We start from the raw sequence: 26,356 nt of genomic DNA, 5'->3' as shown, positions 1-26,356 counted from the left end.
CCGAGTCCTGTGGAGGATAAGGAACAGCATGGCTTTTCTCTCAAGGGGAGGAAAGAGCCTCGGCCCTTGCCTTGACCAGCCTTTATTTCTTTTCTGGGCACATTACATGTTGGTCCTCATTTACTATGCACAGGTTCGCTTTAGGTGGTTACTTTTTACAGAAAACAAAGGAGATGATGCCACTAATCACATCACAGAAGAAGGATATTTGCAAATGCAAAGGGACAAGTGGTTGAAGCAGTTACACTCATCCTTGGAAGGTTTAGCATGGATTTTAGGAAGTTACAGTAAACATTTGCTGCCTCAATTCAGGGTGAGGGAGTTTTAGCAAAAGCAAGTCTCATAGCAGTCTAGGTACATTGCAGGACTGATTCCCCACGGGAGAACCTATCCGTGGGTGTGGGTCCTGTGCATCTCTGAGTGGGAGCTGGGCCCACGCCATGCAGAATGGTCTCCTATATCAAGGTCTCCCAAGGGAAAAAATACATTCTGTAAGGTGTTTAATTATTATATATATCGTTCCCTTATGTATTACTTTCTATGCAGATTTCTGCTATATTATTAGTGAACACATGAGATTTTTTCTCTTTGGGTCAAAATTGGTTAAGTAAATATAATTTCCTATGGTTCAACCTAATATAACTGACTTCAACTTTCTGAGCCCCATGCCATCTTCTAGAAAAAAAGATGAGATGGAACAGGACCATTTCCACCAAAGCCAGAATACAGAATTGCCAGGAAAATCAGATCTCTGAAAAGCTGGTTCCTGGAACCTTCAACTACTTGAAGATGTTGATACTTAGGAAGTCTCACAGTCCATATAACTTTTTAGCAATATAAGGGACTTTAAAAAAATTTAGAAATTAAAAAAGTACTTAGAAACAAACCATTTAGCTAAAAATGAGAATGTTTTAAAAAAACTATGTAACGTGATTTGTACTAATTTAAAATTTGCAATTACAGTAAAAAGAGATACAGAAATAAATTCACTTTCAAAGAGTGTATTCAATAAATCAGTAACAGCTATGCCTTTATGGGGAGCACTATAAATTGGTCATGCAATTCACTACAGGTTGAAAACAGTAAAGGCATAATAAAGAATTATTTAGGAACAGACCTTACCTATCTGATTTCTGCCTGAAGAATAAAATGCGTTGACCACAGCGGCTCCACTTATCCACCTGTAGAAAACATAGAAACCACTATTAATGGTACCGCATTATTCGATTCAATCTACTCAACACAATGGAAGCACTGTTACTATTCCTAGATGAATGTTAACTTTCTGTTTGAAATGTGATTAAAAAGTTAAAATCAGCTCACTAGATAAGGAAGTGCATTTAAAAGTATTTCTACTTCTTGAAAAATCAGAACATATCCAGGTCAGTCATCTGTTATTTGATTTGCATGAATTTTTATGGAGGCATCTGATAGTACAAAACCCATGGAAATGTATCCCTTTAGAAATTACAATGGATTATCATTTTTTTATTTTATTTTAATCATTGTTCAAGTACAGTTTTCTCCCTTTTACTTCCATTCCAGCCCACCCGCCCAACCCTCCCCACTTCCCTCCCATTACCACCCTCCCCCTAGTTTTTGTCCATGTGTCCTTTAAATTTGTTCCTGTAAACCCTTCCCATTCTCCCCTGAAATTCCCTCTTCTCTCCCCTCTGGTGGATTATCATTATATTGAAAGGTGTTTAACTTTGTGTTCCTGACCCTAGGTAACTATGTATGGCCAACAATTCTGGATCAGTTGACAATGTATTAAAAAGGTAACGTACCTCTGATTATTGCTGTTTTAAAATCTTTTTTAAAAAGAGGCATCCCAGCTAATAGAGCAAAGGTTTACTTTTGTTTGATGACTGTAAAATGAAAACCAGTTGGTTCTTAAATAGATTTGTCTGTATGTGTAAGCATGACTTAGGCTCTGTATAGAATCTATAGCTTTTATCAAACACAGCTTCTGAATTCAGAAGACTGTAGTTTAGTTCAGGAAACAAGAGTAGCTATAAGACTGAAATACAAAATAGAAAAAGAGCTCCAAGACAGTAATTCAAGGGTAGTGTTAAGTAAAAGGATAGATGCCAATGTTCTCTTGTCTTTCTGCTCAGACGTTACAAAGACTACATACCAATAATCATAATTAAGCACTTTTCTGCACCAGAAGTATTATTCCCATCTTAACAGACGAATGTATATTTGTTTGACATAATTAGTCTAATAATAGAATAATATGCATCCTTATACACTAATTGAAAAATGGACACTTTAACTTCAGATTAATCTCTTAAATGTCAGCACATACACATACACTTAAAGACCACTTCATTGTGGCTATTCCACTTTCAGAGCAACGATTAGTGTGGCAATTATTATGCTACTCACAGAAGGAGCTTACAGTAATTAGTACAATGAGGTTAAGACAGAACTGTTTCCAGACCCTGCTTTGTGAGGTAAGCACTACAAAGTCAGCTGCCCGAAACACCGATGAGCTACAATTTCAGTAAACCACTGTGGGAGGCTGGATGTGAGTTCTACTCTTCTCTCTTAAAAGTAGCTGAGGAAGAGTTGTATATAATATGTCTGATAAATTCTAATTAAGTATGGGTTTTATCTCCAATAACAGGACTAGGACATTTATTTAAAGAATGTGGGACTTTAAAAAAAATCCAGATAACATTTCTGTGAATTCTTCTTTAGGAAGAAAATGAGTTTGAAGAGAGAGGGTGTGGGAGGGAGGATGGTTGATCAATGTGTTTCTTGTTTAGTTTGAGGTTGTTTTAAATGGAGAAAAACATTTCAGACAGGATGGGGTGACTGGTATATCAGTCCTCCCTAGCTTAATTACAGCTGAGTCATCAATATTTTAATTTCTTGAAGGCTGATGATTACAAGCACATAATTTTATTTATTTTAATTAAACCCCACTTGCTTCCCACATGATTTCTGGTGACTCACAGCAACACCATGTATTTGTAAATGCAGGAGTGCTAGCCTGAAATGCAGAGATCAGAAACAATACAACACAAGTTGACTTTGTTTGTGTGACCAAAAACCTGGCAGTACATTTTATGCATAAACAGCTTGTAATTATTTTGATTGTTATAAAAGTTAATTCAACATGCTTCCAGGTCTCAAGTTGTTCTAAGTTTCAGTTGTTCACTTATGAACTTCTAAGGTAGTGATTGTGTACTCTGCATGGGCTTTTGTGGGTAATCACAAATAATATGCAAATTGTTGGGTGTGGATTCGGGCACAATGCTAATATTGAAATATGAAAGGTGCCCACTCAAACATTTTAAAAAAGATAGGTACATTACAGAGGAAAGGAACTAGACATCTAAGACTAACGTTTTAGACAGCAGCAGATCTCAAAAGGAGGACATAGATGAATGAATATAACCCATCTCATGTTTATTGCTTTCGTAAAAACAAATGCCATACCTTTTGCTCTGGTGCTTTTCTGCTCTTCTGTTACATCACTTCCAAGGGCTTAAGGCTGCATTTTGATTAATATTTGCACCTTTGCAGCATGGAGGGTTTTACGTATTAACATGTCCACTGTGAATTGTCCCTTCAATAGATGGCTATATATGACCACAGAACACTTACATAATAAGAATTATGGTGGTTAGGTTCACAGAGGACTAGTGGTTAGTGTCTGCCTTTTCTTCCCCCAGGCATCTCACCACGTGCCCTCAGATCACCTCTGAGGAATTTACCCAGATTCGTTTGTCCGAGACAAACCGTCCCTGGGAATGATCGGGACATGAAGTACTGTGATACGATCGTTACATCGTAAATAAAGTGAAGATAACACCTAGAGGCTCAATGTCAAAAACGTGTGGTCAAGAAGCTACGTTAACAGTGAAGGGATTGCGAAGTACAAATTGGTAGTTACAAAACAGTCACGGGGAGGCGAAGTACAGCACAGGGAATATAATCAATAGTGTTGTAATAACTTGACACATACATAGTGCCAGGTGGGTCCTGGAAAAATCGGGGGGGGGGGGGCACTCTATGAAGTGTATGATTATCTAACCACTATGTTACACACTTGAAACTAATACAAAATAATATTGAATGTAAACTGTAATTAAAAGATTTCAAAAAGTGCAAAAAAAAAAAAAAACCCAACCAGCCAGTATTTTCAAATTAAACGGTGATGTGACAAAACAGTATGGTTGGTTTGGATGTAGCCTCCAAGTTTCAGGAGAAGCTTCCATTTGTGTGACACAGACAAATGGACCCTGAAGAGCAGTACAGAAAAGAGGAAATGCACAGCAGAAGGGAAAACCAAAAGGCGGTGGTTCTTCCCCTAAAATAATGGGGAGTGCAGGCTACCTGAGGGCACCGTTCGAGTGTGAAGGTCAGAACTGGCAGCCTCTCGAGCAGGCATCGAACCTGTGACGTGAGTCAAGTCCCACCGTGTTCTTTGATTTCTCTTCCTGCCTCCGGTGGTCCATATGTAGGAGTGGAAATGTGTGTGGTATGGTATAAGGCAAAGAGTGGGAAAGCAAGAAGGAAGAAAACTTTATTTTTAATTTCTGAGACACAATTTTGCCAGGTAAACTTGTCCTTTGGGGCTTTCAATGGTGGAACAAGGAAGGGCTGCTATAGGCAGCACACACCTCGAAGCTGAGCTAACAACGTGGATGGGAAATATAACTGCAACACGCTGGAGAGGGGGACCAGGTGTTTCTCTTCCAGCGCTCATTACCCTGAAGAACCTAAGTGGTGATAAACTGAGAGCACACAGACATGGTTTTTATAGCAGGGAAGAAAAGCAGACGTCGGCAGCGTGATTCTGCAGCTTTTGGACATAATAAACCCCACTGGGTTGCAGAAACACCTAGGATAAAACTTCTCTTTCAACCACTCATGTGTAACTTTAAAAACTTAAAACCACAGAACTGTTAACTGAACAGAAAGTGTTCAATTTTTCAGCATCTCGTGGTCTTAAAGGAACTCCTTTGAAATCATCAGTGCAATACGGCGGTTTTCTCTGCCCTTCTCAAGTGCGGCTGAAAAGGAGAATTCTCATTTTGTAATCGCAGTAGCCACTATAATTCTTTACACTGACTAATATTAACTCTTCCAGATGTCCAAGCTTTCTACATACCTTCATTTATCTTTCAAACCATCCATCTAAGAGAAATGAAACATCCAATGTTCGGGTGTAGAAACTGAGGCACAGTATGGTTATCGAACCCTTTTTTCTGATACTTATAAACTAAATGATACAACTGGAAAAAAAAACATGTAAACTAAGGAGAAAGAGGACCCTATCACCGTCCAGTGAAATCCCCTTCTCTAAGCTGTTCCTCTAAATCATACACAAAACTTCATTACAACGATGAATGCCATTTTCTTACCAACCTCTTTAAAAGAGGAAGTCTTCGTTTTCACATTGCTTTTGCAGGGGGGAAATTTTTTTCCTCTACCTTTCCAGGTACTTTTGTCTGATCTAATAATTAACATAAAGCAGATCAACAGGACAACAAAGACAAATTTAATCACATATGTACAGGAGCCTCACATAGGCATGAGAAGGCCAAAGCTAACCAGGCAATGAGACTCACATGGCACCCCAAGCTAAGCAGGAGGGCCCCAAAGAGAAGGAAGTCAATTCACAGGAAGATGGGAAGAGCAAATGCCTGGCAAACAAATGTTTGCCAAGCCCCCCACAGACAATGAGACCCAGAGAAATTGAAACAATCCCTGCCTAGTTCCCCACAGCGAGCTCACACTCTGTAGTTATCTCTAGTAGTAGCCTTCATCAAAGGTTTTTTTTTATGCACTTAAGGGGGATGGAAAAAGATGTCTCTGAGTCTTTCAGGCCTTGTCTTCAGCTCAAAATAATCTGCATCAAAGTGGCACATCCTGGCAGGAGTGCTGCTGTGTTTCATTTTGTGGAGGCCTGTTCAGGAGTCAGAACAGGCCTCCACAGGGCTCCCTGTTAGCCTAACAGACTTGAGAAAGCTGGTCGCCACACCACCCTGAAGTCCTGCCATGAGCAGACAATGACAAAAACAGCTACTATTTAACAAGCACCTATGTCATGTAGCAGGCACATCACACAATACACAACACAACAACCCCACCGGGCAAAAGTAGATGTTTTTATCCTAGTTTATAAAGGAATCATTGGGGCATAGTGGTCTTCTGTAGGTTGTCTAAATCCACACAGCGAATAAGTTTCAGAGCAGAAACCTTAACTCAGGGCTGCCTACTCCCTCCACCTCTGAGCCCTCACCATCTCCACCACCACAGCTCCCGGGCTCCACAGCGCAGTCTTTCCACTGTTCTGTAAGGCACCATTTTTTCTCCAAAGGCAAAAGCGTGGTAGGACCAAAGAGCCTCATTAAACTGGTCATTGTCACAGGAGAGTTGTTAACATAACTGAAGTGCTCTGCGTGAGTCATCTCACTGTCTGAGCGCTGAGAGCCGGAGCTCCCATTCTGACATTGAGTGGAGAGAATCCACTTATCTCCACTTCTCTTTTGTTCAACAAAAAGCAACGGAAATCGCCACTCTGATTTTCTTCCTAGAAGTCATCCGTTGGTCGTGTGTGGGTCTGAGTTTGGCAACAAGTGCACTCTTTTTAGTCTTCAGTGGCTTTGTGTGTGTGTACAGGCACAAGTGTGTGCACCCCTATGCACCAAACCCAGAGAGATTCTAATTCGGGACGTAGGGGTAGGTGGATCATTTCTGTCGGAATGTCCTTTTGGTGACTTTTCTCCTGATGTAGAATAATCTTGGAATCTTTTAGAAAAGAATTGAAACCTTCTCCATCTTGTATAATACTTAGCAGGGACAGAACATTTTCAGTCTATTGCCTGTCCGGCTCATTAGATTGTGACTCCACGAAGGCAAGAATGTTTCAGGTTTTGTTCTTTTTAAAAACTATTTTAAGAACACCTACATAAGAAGTATCTTCTTAACACCTGTAAGTGTTAGGTAAGTGGGACCAGGGCCGGGTGAAGGGCCTAGGCCTGAGAGAGGCCGCGCTTTCTGCAGGCTGGGGGGAGTGGCGGCATCTGGGAGGAAGCCGTGGGCCATCTGGATAGCTCCCTCTCGGGAAGGCGCGCTGCGAGACAAGTTCCAGGATCCTTCTGTAAAGTTCTCCCAGTTTAATATTTCATCCTATAAATTATTTATCTTCCCTCCCTACTTCTCCTTCCCTAACTGAGAAGAAAACAAAACAAAACCCTCTCCGGGTGCTAATTAAAAAACAGAAATATTTTTGCTGATAAAATCGGTTTTGTTTATAACTCCAAAACACATTAGGAAGTTGCAAAGCTGGATGGCTTAAAGAGTGTATAAAAGATGACCGTTGTTCTCTATTACACACAGGCAGAACACGGGCACAACACGGCAGGTCCTGCCACGTGGAGTTCGTGATTTGTCCGAGTTTAGTCTACCTGCTATTCTGTCCTTCTCACCGAGTAGTACTCGATGAGACAAGTCATTTTTTTCTCAAATCTTCCCCACACATCTACAGTCACGGACAGCCATGTGCACCCCGAGTCTCCAGCACTCCGCACGCCCACCCTGGACAGGCCCTTTTAAGTGCCCCCCTCTGTGCCGTCTCATTCACCACGTAAGTCCCACACAACTATATATATTTTTGATAATCAAGTTCACTGGCACAGGGCTTACTTGGAAAGAAAAGTGATTCTAGCAACATCAGCAAAGGGGCACATCAGGAGGGGTATTTTAGAAAGAGGTGGGGCACTTCCCTCCCTCTCAAGAACATGGTCTTTCCTTCTCAGCTCACTTAGTGTGCAGAAGCCACGGAGGAGAACAGCTCAGCTCCTATCAGAGCTCCACAGTCAGGGCCATAGAATTTTAATGCTGGAAAGGACCTTAGAGACGCCATATAGTCTAAATCAACCTGTTCATTTTGTAAATAAGGACACTGCATGGTTTTTCAAAGGCCACAAGCAGTAACAAGCAGAGCTGGGACAAAAAAAGGGTGGTATTGACTCAAAGAAGGAGCAAAACTATGTCACTTCACAGGGTGCCGACCTCCCTGCCATTGCTGGTGGGGTTGGCCTTTCAGGAAGGACCACCCTGAGCCACGGATGGTGGGCTGTCTGCCCCAGGGGTGCCACTTAGTTCAGGGGCGTCCCACCGTCCCGTCAGAAAAACAGCAGGCTCGATGCTCTGAAGGGGAAGGCAGAAAGGAGCCAAGCATTTTGTTTTGTTTTGTTTTGTTTTGTTTTGTTTTTAGTGAAGCCTCTGTTCACCACAATGTTGATGGAAATGCTGACATGTTTCCAGGGAATGTTTCATTAATAAGCAAAGATTTCATTGTGGCCTTTAAAAAAAGGGCTGCCACCCACCCATCCCGCCTTCATCAGAAGCAGTTCTTCCTCACCTGCCTGTTTGCACTGGACCGAGAGTTCCGCAGGCAAGGGACACATCTCTCTTGTGCCTCTGTCCTGTACAGCGATGAGCGCCGTGCGCCGCACACACTGCAGCTACTCAGTGCTTTTATGTGGATGGACAACAGCGGGAAAGATTCGGCAGTGCAAGAAGTCTCTTCAGGTTGTAAAAAGTAACTCCACAGCTCAACAGCCATGACTTATAAACCCTGGCACTACCTGTCCCAATTATATCATAGAAAGTTTTGTCCCAAGAAACAAACAAAACAACATCAAGTTTAAAAACAAGAGAAAAAATTTCATTTTGTTTTGTTCTGGTACATCTTTTTCTTTTTGCAGGTTTATGTTTTCTTCATGGACAATAAGAAAATAATCATGCTACAGAAAGTAAATCATTTTATATACAGTCATGCCGTGCATAACTTTTTGGTCAATGCCACCGTATATATGATGGTCCCATGAGTTTATCATAGAGCTGAAAATTTCCTATTGCCTAGTGACATCTTAGCCTGGCAATGTCACAGCAGAACACATTACTCATGTGTTTGTGGTGATACTCGTCCAAAAAACCCTTCTATGTTGCCAGTACTATAAAAATGTAGCATGTACAATTATGTACAGTACATAATACTTGATAATAATAATGGATTATGTTGCTGATTTATATCTTTACTTTTTATTGTTATTCTAGAGTACATTCTTTCTACTTCATAAAAAGAAAAAGTTTGCTGTAACAATATGCTCTATCACACCCACAATGACCTCCTACATTTCATGTTTACTATGTCTCTCGATTGCATCATTTCCTTTTGTGATTGATTTTATCTTGTGCTGTTTTGTACAGTCATCTGCTGTTCTTAAAAAGAATACCAGTGCAGTAAGCCCTCATTTAACAACATCCATTAGTTCTTAGAACTATGGTGAGATGATGCGTAATGTAACCAATTTCACCATAAGCTTGTTGTTACTATAAACAAGAGTTAAAAGTTCCTACTTAAGCATCTCACCAACATTATAATAAAGTAACATTGAACAAAACGACATTATTCTGGAACTCGCTGTATCTGGGTCCCTGCCCACAGGCAAGTACATCGAAATCTAGGGTGGTGGAGTTGGGTAATCAGTGCCATTTCGAATGCTCCCCAGATGGCTCCACTGTGCAGTCAGAGTTCGGAAACCTTGTGTTCCGCATACAGGCATTAGACAGGAAGGAGAGGGAAGGACCAGCCTGGTGTCCTTAGAAGCCATACTTCACTTGCGATTGACTCTCACAAGCTCATGGGAAATATTCAAAAAGTACTACTGAGCTCTGCATGCTGCTGAACAAACATTCATTAACATATTATATACAAGTTTGGTTTTTGATTATCTATTGTAAAGAGAAAAGGACTCAGGAAATCAATGCATGTGATGACAGGGTGTAAAAAGAGCAAACTATACCACAAAATGATTTTGGAGAAGAGACGACATCAACTTCAAAAGAAAACATCAAGCAATATTTCAACAACTATTTTTAAAGTTAGAGAAAGACAAGTACCATATGATTTCACTCATATATGGAATCTAATGAACAAAATGAACTAACAAGGAAAATAGAGACAGGCTCATAGACAGAGAGCAGGCTGACAGCTGTCTGGGGAAGAGGGTGGCTGGAGGGACTGAGCAAAAAGAAAAAAAGAGGAAAGAGAGAAAACTCCTGAACCTCGATACAGTGTTGTGGTTCCCAGAGGGAGGAGGGCATTGGGTGGTGGGGGGGGGGGGGGGTAAACAGTGATGGACGGAGACTCCACGTGGGGTGACGAACACACAACACAGTGAACAGATCATGTGCTGTAGAACTGTGCATGGGAAGCCTGTAGAATTTTGTTAACCAGTGTCACCCCCATAAATCCAATAAAAAGGAAAGAAATTAAAACAATCTTCCCCTTTAAAACATAAATAAATCTTCTTGTGTCATGGGGATGCAGGTTGTATTAGCTATTCTCATAAAGAATATTTTGACACTATTTGTCAGTAGATAATTTACAGGGTTAACAAGGATTAAATGCAAATATATATATTTTAAAGAAATAAAAATATTCAGACTTGTGAGAAATTTCTCAGAGCATACATTTAACCCACAGAGTATTCTTTCTGGTGACTTTATCTGGGTTTCTAGAGAACATGTTTGTTAATCTATTACAACACCAACCATATGTAACCATTTTCCTTCCTGCTTTGTCAGCTGGGACGCTGAACGCTCCCGACCTCTGCGGCCCTGTGTTTAGCCCCAGGCAACACAACGTTTGCTCCAGTGTGAACGCAGAGGTCAGCAAAGGAAACCAGGCTCCCTTTCAGGATAACCGAATGGCTCGAATTGTTGTGGAAGGACTGAACTGTATTGGTTTACCAAGGAGAGGACGCTCCTGTCATCGAGACCACTGCACTCTGTCCCTTTCCTGACACAACATCTCCCTCTTGGTGGATCAGCTTATTACATCTTGTCTTCCCTGCTGCTGGGGCCCAGAGCAGGCCACCCTAAAAATATCCCACGATGGCATATCTATTACTTTGAATTAAAGTTATTTGACAAGCAGCCAATGCAAGAAGGGCACACTGACCCTCCCTTCTCTCCCCGAATGCAGGAAATAAATCTTCCGTGTGACAGGTGTCCTCCTTGCTCCAGGGAGGTGAGAGAGACATCCTTATCCTGTGAGTTAAGGAATTCAGGGCCAAAAAGCGGTATCAACAAAACTTGTTATTTCTTTACTAATTTACTGGCCCAGCCCAAACTTTGTTTAGATTTTCCACTAATGAATACAAAAACTGAAGTTTCTTTGTCCTGTCAATTCTTCACAAATGTACTGTTTCTTTGTCTCAAAGGCATAAAAAGCTGGCTGGGTCATCATTTCTCAGAGTGTCATTTCTGATCTCCCATACTAAAAAGTATTAAATGGATTTTTCTTCTGTTAATCTGGTTTTAGGTCAATTTTATGATTAGTCCAGCCATAAGAACTCCAGAGGGGCAAAGGGGAGAATTCTGCCTCCTCAACACTACTTTGTGTTTTTGTACTGGAACGTAATATAGTCAAAGTTTACCTTTGATTCTCCCAGAACCCATAACAGCTAGACTTAGTATTCCAAAATATTGGTTTAATAAATAAATACATGGAAGAATAAATGAATGCATACAGGAACCATGCACCTCACTGGTTTGTTATTGTGTCAGTTACACAGAAATCAAGTCAGTATATTTAGTTTTCACTCGTTCATCATTCAATAATTGTTTTAACTGAAAATCTTTGATGTATTCAGCCCTATGCTGAGTGGTCAAAAGGAACAGCCCCTGTTCCTAGCAGCTAAGAACATAGTGAGATGTCAACACAAGCAGTTCTAGGGATTTAAGTGCACAAACACGTAAGTCGATAAATATGTTAGAAACATCCCTTTAGTTGACAAATAAACACTAAACCAATAGTTAACATGAACTACTAATGTTAACCACTAATGTTAACATGAACCACTAATAAACAGAGATAAAGAGCATGTGAAGGCTATGCATGACAGCGATGCTTATGTCTCATGTTTGGCCACCACTAGGGTGAGAGAAGTGTTTACACGTCACAGTCCAGGGAGGGGTGGACTTGTGTAATGCCAATGACTCACGGACCCAAAGGTTAGCAACCAGACTCCCAGCTAAGTCTGAAATCAGTTCTGCAGGGACTTTAGCCATCTCTCTTCTCTTACCCTTGTTACACTACCAAAGGAGAATACAACCGTCTCTGGTTCTCAAATAGTAGATCGTTTTGTTTTTTAAGTAGAGAATGCACGACCTAGCTTATCCAATCGAGGAAAAGTTAGAAAGTGGACAGAAACTGAAGATCTGACTTTTCAGGCCCGTAGAGGAGGAGACAGGAGTCTGAGCTCGGCCTGTGCTTCCGCACTTGGATGTCTGCCCTTGATACCCTTTAGAGGACACCATAGTTTTCTGACTTCTTAAAATGGAATATATGGAAACCAAAATAACACGTACAGACCTACCAATGAAGTAAAAGGTGGGGCTGTGGTGAGAAGAAAATTCTGAGTATAGAAGCAAAGCCTCAGAGAAGGCTTAAAGAAGCTATGGGCTACTTGGATTAGGTGTTCTGGAGGACCAGGTTCCCCCCAAAACGCAGAGGGAAAGGCAATAAAATGAAAAGAAACCAAAGAAATTGGGTTGCCTGGGAACACACCTTAATCACAAATTTAAATTTGGTTACACCCCTGACCCATCTTTAGTATAACATTCTTAGATGATCCTAAAAGTATTCATACTTCATAGGAGGAGGACAATTGTACTTTTTAACAGTATTCTAAGTCAGATTCTTTCTCTCAATCCAACCAAAAGGGCAGGAAAGGACTGCTTCCGAATAAACACATTAGAGACTGGGATATACATACTCGTCCTTGTCCACCTTTTCTCGAAGCTTCTTCAGCTGTTTGTTTTGGATTAACTTCAAATTTTGAATTATATTCTCAAAGTATTCATCTTCCTTGTAGTTCAACTATAGTACATAAAAGATTTGGGAAAAATGTTAATACCAGTATCTGCAAAACTTTTGCTAAAAAAAGGGAGGATTTTTTTTTCCAAATTCTGTTAATAAAGTTAACAGAGAGCATTACAATTTACCAGAGAAGAATTTAGTTCTAATCAGACTAGTTCTCTATTATAGGTCATGGCTGCTCTAGCGAATGACCACGTCAGTCTATTCTTTTGCAATTAATCAGATAAAACCAAGGGTCAGGCAAGCCTTACTATGTTGATACTAATCTTTACATACCAGATGGGATAATAGCATATTCTTAGTAGTACTTAGTATATGCCAAGCAATATTCTAAGAATTTTAAATATAGGTAACGCTCTTTTAATCCTCTTAATAATCTTATAAAAATAGGCTGCTATCCACCACTTAAAAGTTGCAGAAACTGAGGCATGGACAAGTGCACTTGCCCAAGTTACTGAGTGTAGGAGTGGGTATTTGAACCGAGTTCAGCTTTGATTCTATGCTCTTAGCAAGTTACTGAGCGGTGGAGCCAGGATTTGAACCAGCACAGCTTAGCTTTGAGTATTATGGGCTTAGTCACTGGGCCCCTGCTGTGAGGGCCCGCCAGCACTCACATGCTGCAGCCAGCTCAGCTCATTTAAAAGAAAACAGCCAAGCCTTTCTGCAAATAGAAAAGGAGGAGAGTACACTGTGGCTTGCAAGCCCCCATGTGAGGCTAGCAGTCAGTGCCTTAGGAATCACTGTCATCTCTGATTTGCACAACAATTACCTTGTCGTCACCCAAGTGTCAAGGCGTTGTGGTGACCACAGGTTAGCAACAAGATCCTCAGCTAAGTCTGAAATCAGTTCTGCAGTGACTTGAGTCATCTCTCTTCTCTTACCCTTGTTATATTACCAAAGGAGAATACAATACTCTCCGGTTCTCAAGTATTATTATTTTTTGTTTTCTTTTTAAATAGAGAATGCACGACACAGCTTTTCCAGTGGAGGAAAAATTAGGAAGTGGACAGAAACCTGAAGATCTGAGTTTTCAGGCCTGTAGAGGATGAGATGAGGAGTCGGAGCTCTGCCTGTGGTTCAGCACTTTGATGTCTGCCCTTGATACTCTTTAAAGGACCCCAGATTTTTCTTACTTCTTAAAGTGGGATATATGGAAACCAAAGAACAGATATAAACCGGGCCAATGAAACAAAAGGCTAAAACGGAAACATATATCTGTCTTCAGTGTTCAAGGTTTTATATAACATTTAAAACCTATGGTTTTTGGCTACTTCACATAATTGCTGTCACTCCAAAGCTAGAAATGACACTGCCCACCCCCCGCCCCAGCCCCAGGTGACATGAACCCAGAGTCTTCCCAGAGACTTACCTCCTGGTACTCTTTATTCAGCTTGTTATCATCAGAGATAATGTCATCAGGATAGCCGATTCTTTCTCTAATGGCTAAAGCCTATGAAAATTATAGTACTGAATGTGAGGAAGATTGCATAACTCTTAAATGCAAACATTGTCATTTGCCCATGAATATCAAATGAATGACTTGATCTCATATTGTTTACAAAAAAAGAGTATCTGACAACACAAAGAGATCTTTGAAGTGGCTTCTTTCTGGGGCTCAAAAGAAACAAAAATTTGGTCTGAAATTTAGCTTCTCATGCCCCATCCTCATAGGCTACAGCTTTCCCCAGAAAACCAAAGTGAAATTTGACAATCCAATGTGCCACAGGTATTGTACTTTCATGAAATTTTGCTCTGAAAGGATTTTTCTTCAGTTTACAGGAGGGTTAATATTTAGAGCTTCCATTCTAACAGCTTATAATTATCTTTCCACTTTACTGATTTGGCTGAGAAAATGGATATGGGTTTCTATCCATTCTGTGTTAATATTCTTTCTGAATATTGATTCATGGAGTTTTTCTGTTCTCCTTTGGTTTCCAAAGTTGTACACCTATCTTCTCAAAGTTAAAAGAATGACATTAATTACACAAGTGAAGAGCAAGAGATTTCCTTGTTATGCCAGCTCATATTTACCACTTGCTAACTGCAGTTTATGATTTTATGTTTATTGTTTTACAATTGTTTACTTATTTTTTTATGATTACCACTTGTTTACTAACCGCTCTATTTTTTTTTTATTTTCTCAAAGATACTTGACTTTTGATTCTATCATTTCATGTTGCTCTTAAATAACTTAATGAATTAAATTTGTTTCTGGAAAATCAGGCCATCAAATAGATGGGGGGTTGTTACAGATCTGTTTCAGTGGCCCAGGACTTCCTCTGTGGCTGGGACAGGATATGTGTCACTAGGTCAGTTAGGCCAACCCCACTTTCTCACAGGTTTCCACACCATCAGCTCCTTACACATCAGCCCCTTCTCATTAGCACTTCATTTTCTGGAAGGCATTTCCCCAAAGAGTGTTCCGAGAGACACAAACTTGACTGAAATAGAAGTTACTACATAAAAAGGATCTATTGTCAAATACTTTGGGTAAATACTGTGATGATAACATTAAGCAGGACTTCTTGGAGCCAAAATTAGGTTATTCTAAGTGTCCAAGAGGAGGAATTAATTCATCCATTTATTCATTCAAGACATGCTCCAGGGTTTATGATGAACCAGGTACTTTGTAAGGGGTTGAGGCTTCAATGGCAGGCAAAAATCCAACCCCCCCACCCTAGAGAGCTTACTGTAAAGACCAGGGATAGGCAATAAAATTAACTCTCAAGTGTGAGGTACGGTGTCATAAAATCACACCCAAGGAGCACATAACCTAGACTAGGGTGGGATCCGGGAGGCCTTCCTGCAGGAAGGGTTTCCTAAATTTTTTGACCGTGGAACTCCCTTTTGTGGAACAATTTGGCAGGTCCCGTGTTTTGCGACAGCACCTTGGGAAATGATGACGTAGAGCAATGCAACTGGCTCCATCAAACAGAAACCATGTCACAGATAGCTAGACCATGAATACAGCAAATACAGACTAAGTTTCCGAGGGCTTTGTCAGAATGATGAAAATACAGTGGGGCTTCAATTCTAGACCTAATGCACCCAGGGCTCCGAAGCTAAACATGACAGTCCTTCCACGTGATTTATGCCTGAAAGAGAACTAGACTACAGCTTTGATTTTCTTATTATAATAGGTTTCTGAGCTCCTGTTATCAGTTCAAAAAATGGTCTGTTCTTCCTGTCACCTTAACTATGAGAAATAATCAGGTTGCATGTGAATACAGCTCATAAAGCACGTACAGTTTTCAATGGACATGTTGTTCCTTCTAGTTTTCCATTATTATCAAGACAAATGATCATAGTAAATTTAAACCTAAAATTTCCTTAGAAATCTCACCTTTCTCCTTAGGCAAGATAATACAAGTCCCAACAAAAGGGACTCCAGATCACCTTATAAAACTCAAATATTGCACCACCTTACATTTGCTTGAACAAAAATATAGTATTCTTTGTATCCCTATATCATATAGAAAGCTAGATGAGGTATGTTTTTAAAAATTTATCTAGAAATTTGCATTAAAAATTAAGCACATATTTTTGACATTGTTAGAGGCCTTTTAGTTATCTTACATAAAAGCAGGACAACTATGAACCACTGATAGTATCATCTCATCCTTCACTTGTTCACAGAAGACTTTCCTCTTGTTTTCTGAAGACTCTCTTTAAAAAAAGGAAAAGTTGCAGGTCTTTCAAAGTTTTGAGCTGGACATGGAGAGTAGGAGCTTGGTTGCAAATAAAAAATAAAAAATAAAAATCATAGAAAAAAATCTCTATCCATGAAAACTGTTCTTGGTGACATTGTATCCTGAAGGAACTTGCTTTGATTTTGTGCAATTCTTTTCTTCATCACTGCCCTTGATCAGATTTTTATTAAAATTTTATGTAATTCTTGATTATATTTTTCTTGAATTTTCTTAAAGTTGACATTTTTCTATAAAGGAATTTTTTTCTTTGCTGGTTAGCCCTGCTGTGCTTTTTACCTTTTCTTCAGCTTTTTTTTTGGTCTCAGCATCCATCCAGGTGAGGTCATCTAACGTCTGAACGAAAACTTGCCGGATCTGTGCGATCAAATCTTCAACCTCAAACCGAAAGAACGGAAGGCAAATTTAGGCCATTCGTCAATCTTTTCTAGCACAAATGTAAAAAAAATAGAGCTATAATCTGTCTTTATGTGACTCAATAATATATTAATAAATGTAAATATATAGACAAACTATGACCTGAACAAATGGATATGTGTGGATAGATAATTATGTTTGCAAAGCAACATTGCTATTGTCAATACTTATGATTAAATAGGTCTTTATACATTAATAAAAAATCGTATTTAGAAGGTAATCATTTGCATTATCATAAAAGAAGAGCACAAAATATTAGCTGTCATTACCGTGTGTAGTTTGGTAAAACATGAAGTAGCATTTCACCAGCCCTTCAAGTTCCATTGTTTTCATTTCAATAACAATGAAAAATGGAGTACATTTCTTACACTTCCAGGAAATGTGGGCTTACTTTTTAGGTTTTTAAGAAAACTCTAACTCAACAGGGGCAAAAATGGGGACAACTGTAACTGAACAACAATAAAAAAAAGAAAACACTAATTCTCATGTAATTTTGCTGACTGAAGAGTTTATAAATGACTATTCCACTAGAACATGTGACTATTTCTACAATCTACTGCTTCTGGAGAAAGGACAGCTGGTTGTGGACTAAACAACATTAGGGTCAGAAACAAAACCAGAATGAGATTTACTATGAAATAATGGCAAATTATGATTCAGAAGCTCCCCGGCAATTAATAAAATGTTGGCCAACTTATGGACAAGTGTAACTGCCCATCAATGCAAACGAATAACTGATAATGTACCGCGCTGAAAACATTACCACATGTTTACTCTCTCCAGCAAATGCTGCATTTACATAAAGCCTTCCCACAGCATTTTCCATGTTCCCGTTGACGTAGTTTGCACAGCGTCTCCAAGTCGCTGTTTCTGATGTGGTGCCGTAAAGGGCCTGTGGGAGAGAGAAGGGAGATGGTCTGGTCAGGAGTAAGACGGCTGGAGCACGGCGAGAGCACAGATTTCTCAGGACTCTATTCTTTACGTCTCCTAAGTTCTTGCAAAATTCATTGCTTCTCCTCCCAAGGCAGGTTCTTGCTTATGACAGAATGCAATCTGATTGGACTGTTTACTTACATATGATCTGAAAATAAAGCATATTTTCAGTGCCTGTCCCCGTAGAACTTTTGGTTACTACACGTTAATATCCTTCTAGACAGGTTTAGAAAAAAGCAACAACAACAACAAAAATAGTCCTTCAAAACAAACAAAAAATAACACTGCTACCACTGCATAATCATAAATGGGAGATGATGTTCGACAAACACACCAGGGGAGAAATCTGTTATACAAAAAAATCCGTTCTTGTTTTCTTAATGTTTCAGCTGAACTTCCAGTACTTAGAAGAACTTAATGTGTGTAAATTTAAGTACCACTAAGGGGACTAACTTAGGGAAGGGAGATTTAGCAAAACACCATTTTTACATTCTTTAATTTTAAAAATGTGTCTACATTTTTTAAAGGGTAAAAACAAGAAAATTTCAATTAATCTGAGAGCTATTTCCTTTCCGTGACACCGTCCAGCACCGGACACCAACTGTTCGCTAGAATTTCTCCTCGCTCAATCCCTTCTGCCCTCGCCCTGCACAACAGGACTGGAGTGATGACTGTTTAAATGTAGGTACAGCCTAGTGAAAGGCGTTGAGGTTGTCTCCAGGTAGGTGTGTTCTCAGGGGATTGTCCACGTCAATGGAGTCCATCTGTGTGTGTATCTAGTGGGCTACAAACACCTAAAAGATTAGAGTTAACTGAGATATCCTTGTGATTACTTTGTAACACGTGAAAGAAACCAAGCCAGTGTGTTTCATGAAATGCTCACATAACGAAATGCATACCCTTTCAGAGAATTTCAATCATGGTGCCACAGGAGACAAACATAGGATGGCAAAACCCGTAAAAACTGGCTTTTCTAGACATCATAGCCTAAATATGAGCAAAACAATCAACGTTTGGCATTTTGTCTTTTGGCAAAGTCTCCACATTCTAGCAGTGTACATGGCACCTTCATAACCATGTGCCTCTTTACGTTTTAAGTCTTAAGAAAAGAGAGATTGTTTCTTCACCTTGCGGAAAGCATTTCTGGACTCCTTGTAGGTTCTGCTGAGGCTGCTTACAAGATCCATTATGAACCGCCAGGACATTAAATTTTGAAGATCTCTGTATAAAAAAACCCACCACCCAGCAACAGAAAAGATGAGGCTGCAAAGCTTCTAAAGAGTGATATTAAATGTAAACTCTGAGGACATGGGCACTGTGATATACCTACCTGGCAGAATATTTGGTAAGAATGAGTTTAAGTTTGTTTAAATAGTCTGGAGCATAAACAACCACTTCTTCCTCATTTGCAATATTAATATTCACAGTTGACATAATTTCATTTGTGAAATTTGACCAGCTGAATGGCTGGAAAAAAGCAGGCACAAAACATTCAGTAATTATGAATTTCTCTTCTTGATTCCAACACTCAATTATGGTTAGGGGTCAGACACGGTTAGGGTGTCAGCTGCAGCACAGTATCATTATCATAATTGTCGGTCGCATACTTGTTTGGGATTCTCCCTCACTTGTTTCAATTGGTTTTTGAATAGAAATTAGTTCTGCAACATGATTATTTTCATAACAGAATTAAGCCAACCATTTAAGAACAAAAGCAAAGCCTCTAAGCTGGAAATTAGGCTCGATGTCATCTTCTTGGTCTAATCAGTATTTTAAAAAGAAGAAGAAAAACGTAGCTTTAAAAATAAATCTCCCTTGGTTTATGCAAAAATTTAAGTGGGTATAAAGCGTTTATCTTTTAGAAGTGGATGTTAATAAACAGCCACTCAAACAGTGATGTATCTCAGTGGCTACCCTGCCGGGAAGGAAAGCACGTTACAGCCCCAACAGAGGCGCAGTGAGTCAGACTCAACAGAGCCATCACCGAGGCTGGAGCCATCAGCAAGGGTCCCGGGACGCCAGACAAAACCCTGCCAACACCGGGTGTGTATGCGTGCAACTTTCACAGCTCAGAGGCTAGGTTTGGAGTAGCCAAAAGCTGGGATCTTGCCTTTGTAAATGGAGTTTGTAGATTTTCCCACCGTTGCTGCTTTCTCTCTCGATTGTGTGCCCCAACTAATACACAAATACACATGTGCAGTCCCCAAAAGAGATAATTACATACTAGCTAACGAAATTTCAGCTAAGAAAAAAGATGTCAATTTCTGTTCATAAACGGAATCTGTAAGACAGTTCTCTTATTTCCTGCATTCTGTTTCTCCATTATGGCTCTGAACACCTCCAGATGCCTTGATGAGAACAGAGCAAGTTCTAGGAATAAGTTAATATTTTTAGGAGTTGAAAGGGACTTGAGTGCATTTATTATCTGCCTATCCAATTCTGATGGCCATATAATGGTCTTTCAAAAGGATTTTCAGTTTTAATATTTCCCAAACCCTTTTTTATGATCCCTCTCACCATTATTGCAGAGTTCGTTTTAAAGGACTTTTACCTTTAAAATTCCCTCTAGCTACATATAAATATTAATAGTTTCAAATCATTTTTTTCCAGGTCCTGTAGTGAAGTCAAATGGTTGGTGTGATCTAAATTCATTTGATATTCAATTTTTGCTATAAATAGGAAACCATTTTAACATTTCGATGTTATGTTTTAGAAATGGCACAATAAGAGAGTACATAAAACTTGCTACTTACCTTCCCATTGATCTCTAGTGAAAAGTTATTTTGGATCTGGGCTAAGGTCATTTTGTTATAAAGAAGCATTGGGTCATTTCGATTTTCAGGTTGATCTGTAGCCTGTGGATTTAATTTTTGTTAATTAGTTTAGAACTAAGAATTCTTTAGGAAAATACAACTATATTTGAGGAAAAAAGAAATATGAGATAGGTAAATATACTTTAAGTTCTGTGCTTGTTTTGCAATTTATTTTGTCATATCAAAAAAGAAGTGAAATTTAAGGTATTTTAAGTATATCAAGTAACAGTGATCAAGATTTGGCTGCAGTGTTATATGTAAAAATTCTCAAAATCCTTTTATATTTTTGAAAACGGCCAAACCACACAAGCCATATTTGTAGGCCTGCTTCCTTCGATGGTTGAGGGACAGCCCAGTTGTGTCTGTCTGTTTCATATTGTAATAACTTTTTTGAATACAGTCACCTCCAATGTATTGCTCAAATCTTGTTTCCCACCATCTACTACTACCATTCAGTGTCCCATTTAAAATTCAGACAGAAAAAAACCCCCACAATGCTTCTGCAAGAATTTAAAGCAAATGAATCAGAGAAAACTCCTGGTTAGGTTGCAAGTTATCGGAGGAGAGTGCTAGTATGTGTACTTTTGTGACTGTCCTTATGTCCTGCCTAACCAGTTGAGTGCTCTATGCTCAACTGTATCCAGTTTTATTTTATTTTTTTTATTGAATAAAAAGAAAAAAATACCAGTGACAACTTCCCAACTAGTGGCCAAAATGAGTAAAAGCAATTTTCAGTGAGAAGAGACAAAGGGTCAACCTTTAAAATGGGAATTGTTTTTCAGTGACAATTGCTCCAATTTCCCCTTTACGTCGCTTATTTTTGCTTTTACTTTAAAAATTATTTATGGAACATCTCCTCCATGCAACGATAAGCTGGATACTGTTAGAGATGCATAGGTGATTCAAAGATGACTAAGGTAGCAGCCCAATCTCAGAGTCTAAAACAGAGGAGATAATGGCACAAATAATTCTGAGATATAGCTACTGGAAAGCTGAGGATAATTGGAAGAGAACATGGTCTGGGAAGGTGCAAGTGGTAATAAGCTGATAGAGAACTCTCCTCTAATAGTTCTGTTTTCCACACAGAGCCACAATGTAACCCATCACACTTCCATTCATCCCACTGCAACTGCAGGCAAAGCCTGGTTCTGATTGGAGGTTTTTGGTTTCATTAGTCCTAGGAAAGCTAAAAGTGTCTTTAAAAATGTTCAGTCTTCAAGATTCTGGTGGCAGTGGCAAGTAGATGGAGTTTAGGAGCACAGGCTGTTATTTGTGATGTCAGAGAGAACTCTGTGGGGCTAGATCGAAACCGAACGTGGGCTCAATCAGTAACCTGGAGGTTGCTTCAACAGAGTTTCTCACTTGAGGCGGCAGACCCATTCAGACAAGAGAAAGCTGACTCAGACTCCAAGAGTTCACATGGAGCTACAGGCAATTCCTGAATATCCCCTTTGGACTCTGCTGATAGACTCTTCCTGTAAGACCTCCCCTGTGCCACAGGCAGGCTGAACTCAGTGACATCACACAGCCACATGACCACGTTCAGGAGCTAATACTTCTCAGCCAAGGGATAGAGGTAATCTATGCAATTACTATAAACTTTTTTTTAAAAAAGTAAAATTGCACCTATTAAGACAAAAACAGCTTTGCTGAAGTTTAGCAATTAAATATATACTGAGTTTCAAGGACATCGAAACCAACAGGTTGTAGTTAGAATTATGATGTAATCCATTTATGATAGGTAATTATTACCTATTAAACAAGTGTATCTAGTTTAACATTTATTAAGTTTAATATGTCTCGCAGATGTCAGGGACCCAATTTATTATAAAATGCTACAGCTCCAAAGGTTCTCTTAACGTTAATGGTCCTTTACTAAGCTAGGCGTTTTTATCACTTGGCTCAGGAATTGCACCTTTTACTTAAAATAGGATAGAAAGAAAAAAGCAGTGGTTGACATTATTCAGTGTATCAGAGATAATGTGTTTTACATTGGCAATTTCTTTTTCCAATTCCATAACTTTATTCATTTCCAGGGAAAGCTGGTTTTCATCTACGGGCAGTCCTCTCTCCTGACGAATCAATTTGGCCACAGAAATCATAAAATCCACATATGCTGTACAAGCCTGTAAGAAATAAGTAACAGTAAATTGCTGGCAAAACTTCTAAATATTCATCACAGTGCTTTAACTCAAAATTTTATTTTAAATTCCATATTAATTTCTGCTAACAGGTAAAGCACAATAAAACAGATATCCTTTCTTAAATCCTAAAAGAAATGACCTACATGGATTCTTAGAAAGTCAATGTGTCTGAATTAGAACAGAACAATAAGGCATCACTTTGAAAGTGCTAAGTGATTCATAATGGTTTGGTTATGACTATTTTGTAATTTTCAACCTTTAGTCAAGTTATTTTACAATGTCTTAATAAGACTTCAGTTATAAACTACTTGATAAATATTAACCTAGTATTTTTCTTAAATAGTAACTTATTCCTTTACCAACTTTCCTTTTCTCAGCTTTTCTCTGCATATGTGTGTGTGTGTGTGTGTGTGTGTGTACACACACATTCATGATGAGATGGCCACAAGCTCATATTAATATTATCAGGACCCCTTTATATTCGTCTCCTCTGGCCAACCAGTATTCTTTTTTTAAAGTGAGACTGCATTCTTATGAGCTTCTCCAAGACAAACCTGTGGCCTTTAGTTAATTCCATAGTTGGCTCCCACTACTATAAAATTTCTAAGATACCATAGATTTGGACATCAGCTTTCTTCTAAGACTCCCATTTTTTTTCCATTTTATCTTCAAATACATTTTAACTTTGTGAAGGTAAGCTGTAAACAAGTTATGTTATCACACTTTTACAGAATACATAAATGCCTTATTTAAGTTCAGAGTGGCATCAACTCCAGGAAATTGAATGCCACTTTCATAAATCTAAACCCATTGTCATTTAGCCATTATTATCTATCAACAATTATGATAAATCATGATCCCACCTCATTAAAATTTACTCAAAACTCAAGTTCCCAGCACCAGCTTGATGACAGACAACATGATTACAAGAGCTACGCCACGCAAGTCTGGGATCCATGGGCTTGTCTGTGCTTCTAGGATCTGGTTGCAGGGTAAATGCAAAGGAAGGCTATTCGGTGCTTAACGCTTTCACAGCTGCGAGAGAGTTTTATAGCTCTTCCAATTGATTACCAGCAATAGGGGTATGCTACATTCACTGTGAGTACAAAATCACATCTGAATTTACAGCGACTCATTAAAGGGATTAAACAAACATAAAACTCATAAGGAAATGAAAATGTTTTATCAAGCAAGAACGGCAAAATGTACAGAGTTATTACCAATTTGAAAGTCCAGAGGACACCTTTATATAAGGTTTAGATACTGGTATTCCCCAACCTTTACTAAATACTAAGTAAACAGTTCCTTGGGGAGAGGGCTCCCTCTCCCATGGATGCTCTGTGATGCAGGGGCTGTGTAGCTAGCATCTCTATCTACGGGTTTGATGCTCAATAAAACAAACTGTTTTTCAGCCGTGAGTCTATACTGAAACTTAATTACTAAGGTACAGGATAATAGAATATATTTATGTGTATTCATGTCAACTCTATTCTTTTTCTACTCAAAGGTAATCAGAATTCTTGTTCACTTTGAAGTAAACAATTATGTCTGAGTTTATACCTCATGGGACCAACTATTCCAAAATATAAGCATGCAGTGTTTTTGAATTAACCTTTTCCTACTCAAAGGTAATCAGAATTCTTGTTTCACTTTGAAGTAAACAAATATGTCTGAGTTCATACTTCACGGGACCAATTATTCTAAAACATAAGCATGCAGTGTTTTTGAATTAACTACTTCAAATCTTATAAATTCATCTACATTCATCAGGGGATTGTGACTGACTATGAAGAAAATGGTCATTTGAATTTTTCAGTATCAACCTACAAGATTTTTCTTACTCTATAAGGGATGCTTTTTGTGTATCACATTGTTTTCTTAAACAATAACAAGAATGCTCTCTTGCACTTTGCTGATTCTGCAGACTGATTCTACTCCAGTATCTTCATCCTTATAGATGTATCTCAAGACTATGGAACCTGGCATAAGGTAGGCGCAGATGACGCACGAGGCTTCTAGTCTGCTGCATTGGTCAAGTTTCCCAGAAAATGAAGCACTAGCTTCTGGGATGCCTGGATATCTAATACAGCTACTTGGAATACACTGCTTCCTTTAATGAGCTTCATTACCTGGCAAGTATTCCAATGTGACTGATTAAATCATGTCTTAATATCTTGATTATCTTCCCCAGCTTCCAAATTTATATAGCAGCTGTCAGAACACACAGGCTTACTGCTGCTTTTAAATCTTTTCTACAAGATGTGATTCGACTTGAAGGTTTTAACTTCCATCCTCGAGCCACTTCTAAATGTATAAAATGCCAAATGACTGTAATTGTCATAATTTTGGAAAAAACTAATCTACATATATTTTAACATGCAAATAGTACACTGGCAGAATATTTTTTAAATTGAAATTCAGTGTTGCGTTTGTGTGTGTGTGTGAGTAAGACGGCAATTAGTTATTAGGACAAGTGCCAGAGTCAGCCATCTTTGAATCATAAGACAACTAGTTCAAGCCTTGATATAGAGAATCCTGTGAAAAAGACACCCACCTGAGTATCTATGTAGCCCTTCATTTAACAATAAAGCATGGTAAATCCCAGTGCTTATACTAGCAGGTTCAGAGATGACAATAGTTGGGTAAAATCTGTAATAGCAGTTTTGTGAGTTTTTAAATTACACAGTATCAGGGAGGTGATCTTTAGCAACATCCAACACCATGAATTATTACTCTAATTAGAGCTATCTTTATTTTGCAGGACCAAGCAATGATATGTATTCACTAGTTCTGTTGAGAAGTTGCCTCCTCCAGCTTGTATACAAAAGCTGATATTTGTTGGAGTTGCCACAGAGGAAGGAAGCAATGCCATTTGACTGTTGGCCCTCAAACTTCAGATTCTTTGTTAACATAACAGCAAGGCCAAGGGAAGAACAGATAGCCTCCCCATCAGATTGGCTGATATTTGGGTATCCTGGTGTGCCAACAACCAAAGATTCTACTCCAGCACACCCGGCTCTTACCAATTTTCTGCCTTCCCCTTTTCAGGGAGAAAACTGACATAATGTGAAGCATGACGTGACTGAGAAGTTCCAGAACTCTACTATTTCTAGCCACTGATTCTGGGGGATATTTAATAGTGTTACACAAGAAGTTTTCTGGAGGAACACACAGAGGACACACAGATAGAGAAACAGGAGTGAAAAGTATCCACTGGGGACTGCCATGGGGACTGTCTGAAGAACCTGCAGATTCATGAGAAATTATTGTTTCACTTCTAAGGTTGGTTGCCTGTGCTTCGAAAGCTGCATGTAGTTCTTCTTTACAAACTTGGTTGAGTCACTCTCAAAAAATTCTCTTGTCATAGTCACTAAGCCCCAAGTTAAAAAAGCTCCTTTATGCTTTGTTCACACAGATACCTGG

The 26,356-nt window shown here is 39.1% G+C and overlaps 1 protein-coding gene across 6 annotated transcripts in view; it reads right to left on the bottom strand.

The window, feature by feature from the left end:
* The window catches only part of MME (membrane metalloendopeptidase), a 92,206-nt gene that overhangs the window by 21,227 nt on the left and 44,623 nt on the right, over positions 1–26,356 (bottom strand). For all 6 annotated transcript variants that reach the window (XM_028504614.2, XM_036017584.1, XM_036017581.1 and 3 more), the window contains exons 9-17: positions 22,781–22,915; positions 20,730–20,831; positions 19,307–19,443; positions 19,104–19,197; positions 17,807–17,935; positions 16,906–17,004; positions 14,289–14,369; positions 12,816–12,919; positions 1,123–1,181 (exon numbers count right to left, since the gene is read on the bottom strand). In XM_028504614.2, coding sequence (XP_028360415.1) covers positions 1,123–1,181; positions 12,816–12,919; positions 14,289–14,369; positions 16,906–17,004; positions 17,807–17,935; positions 19,104–19,197; positions 19,307–19,443; positions 20,730–20,831; positions 22,781–22,915 — 940 coding nt within the window. The remainder of the gene's footprint in view (positions 1–1,122; positions 1,182–12,815; positions 12,920–14,288; positions 14,370–16,905; positions 17,005–17,806; positions 17,936–19,103; positions 19,198–19,306; positions 19,444–20,729; positions 20,832–22,780; positions 22,916–26,356) is intronic.

The sequence above is a fragment of the Phyllostomus discolor genome, chromosome 2, assembly GCF_004126475.2.
Source record: "Phyllostomus discolor isolate MPI-MPIP mPhyDis1 chromosome 2, mPhyDis1.pri.v3, whole genome shotgun sequence".
NCBI lineage: Eukaryota > Metazoa > Chordata > Mammalia > Chiroptera > Phyllostomidae > Phyllostomus > Phyllostomus discolor.
This window is presented reverse-complemented; position numbering and strand designations above follow the sequence as displayed.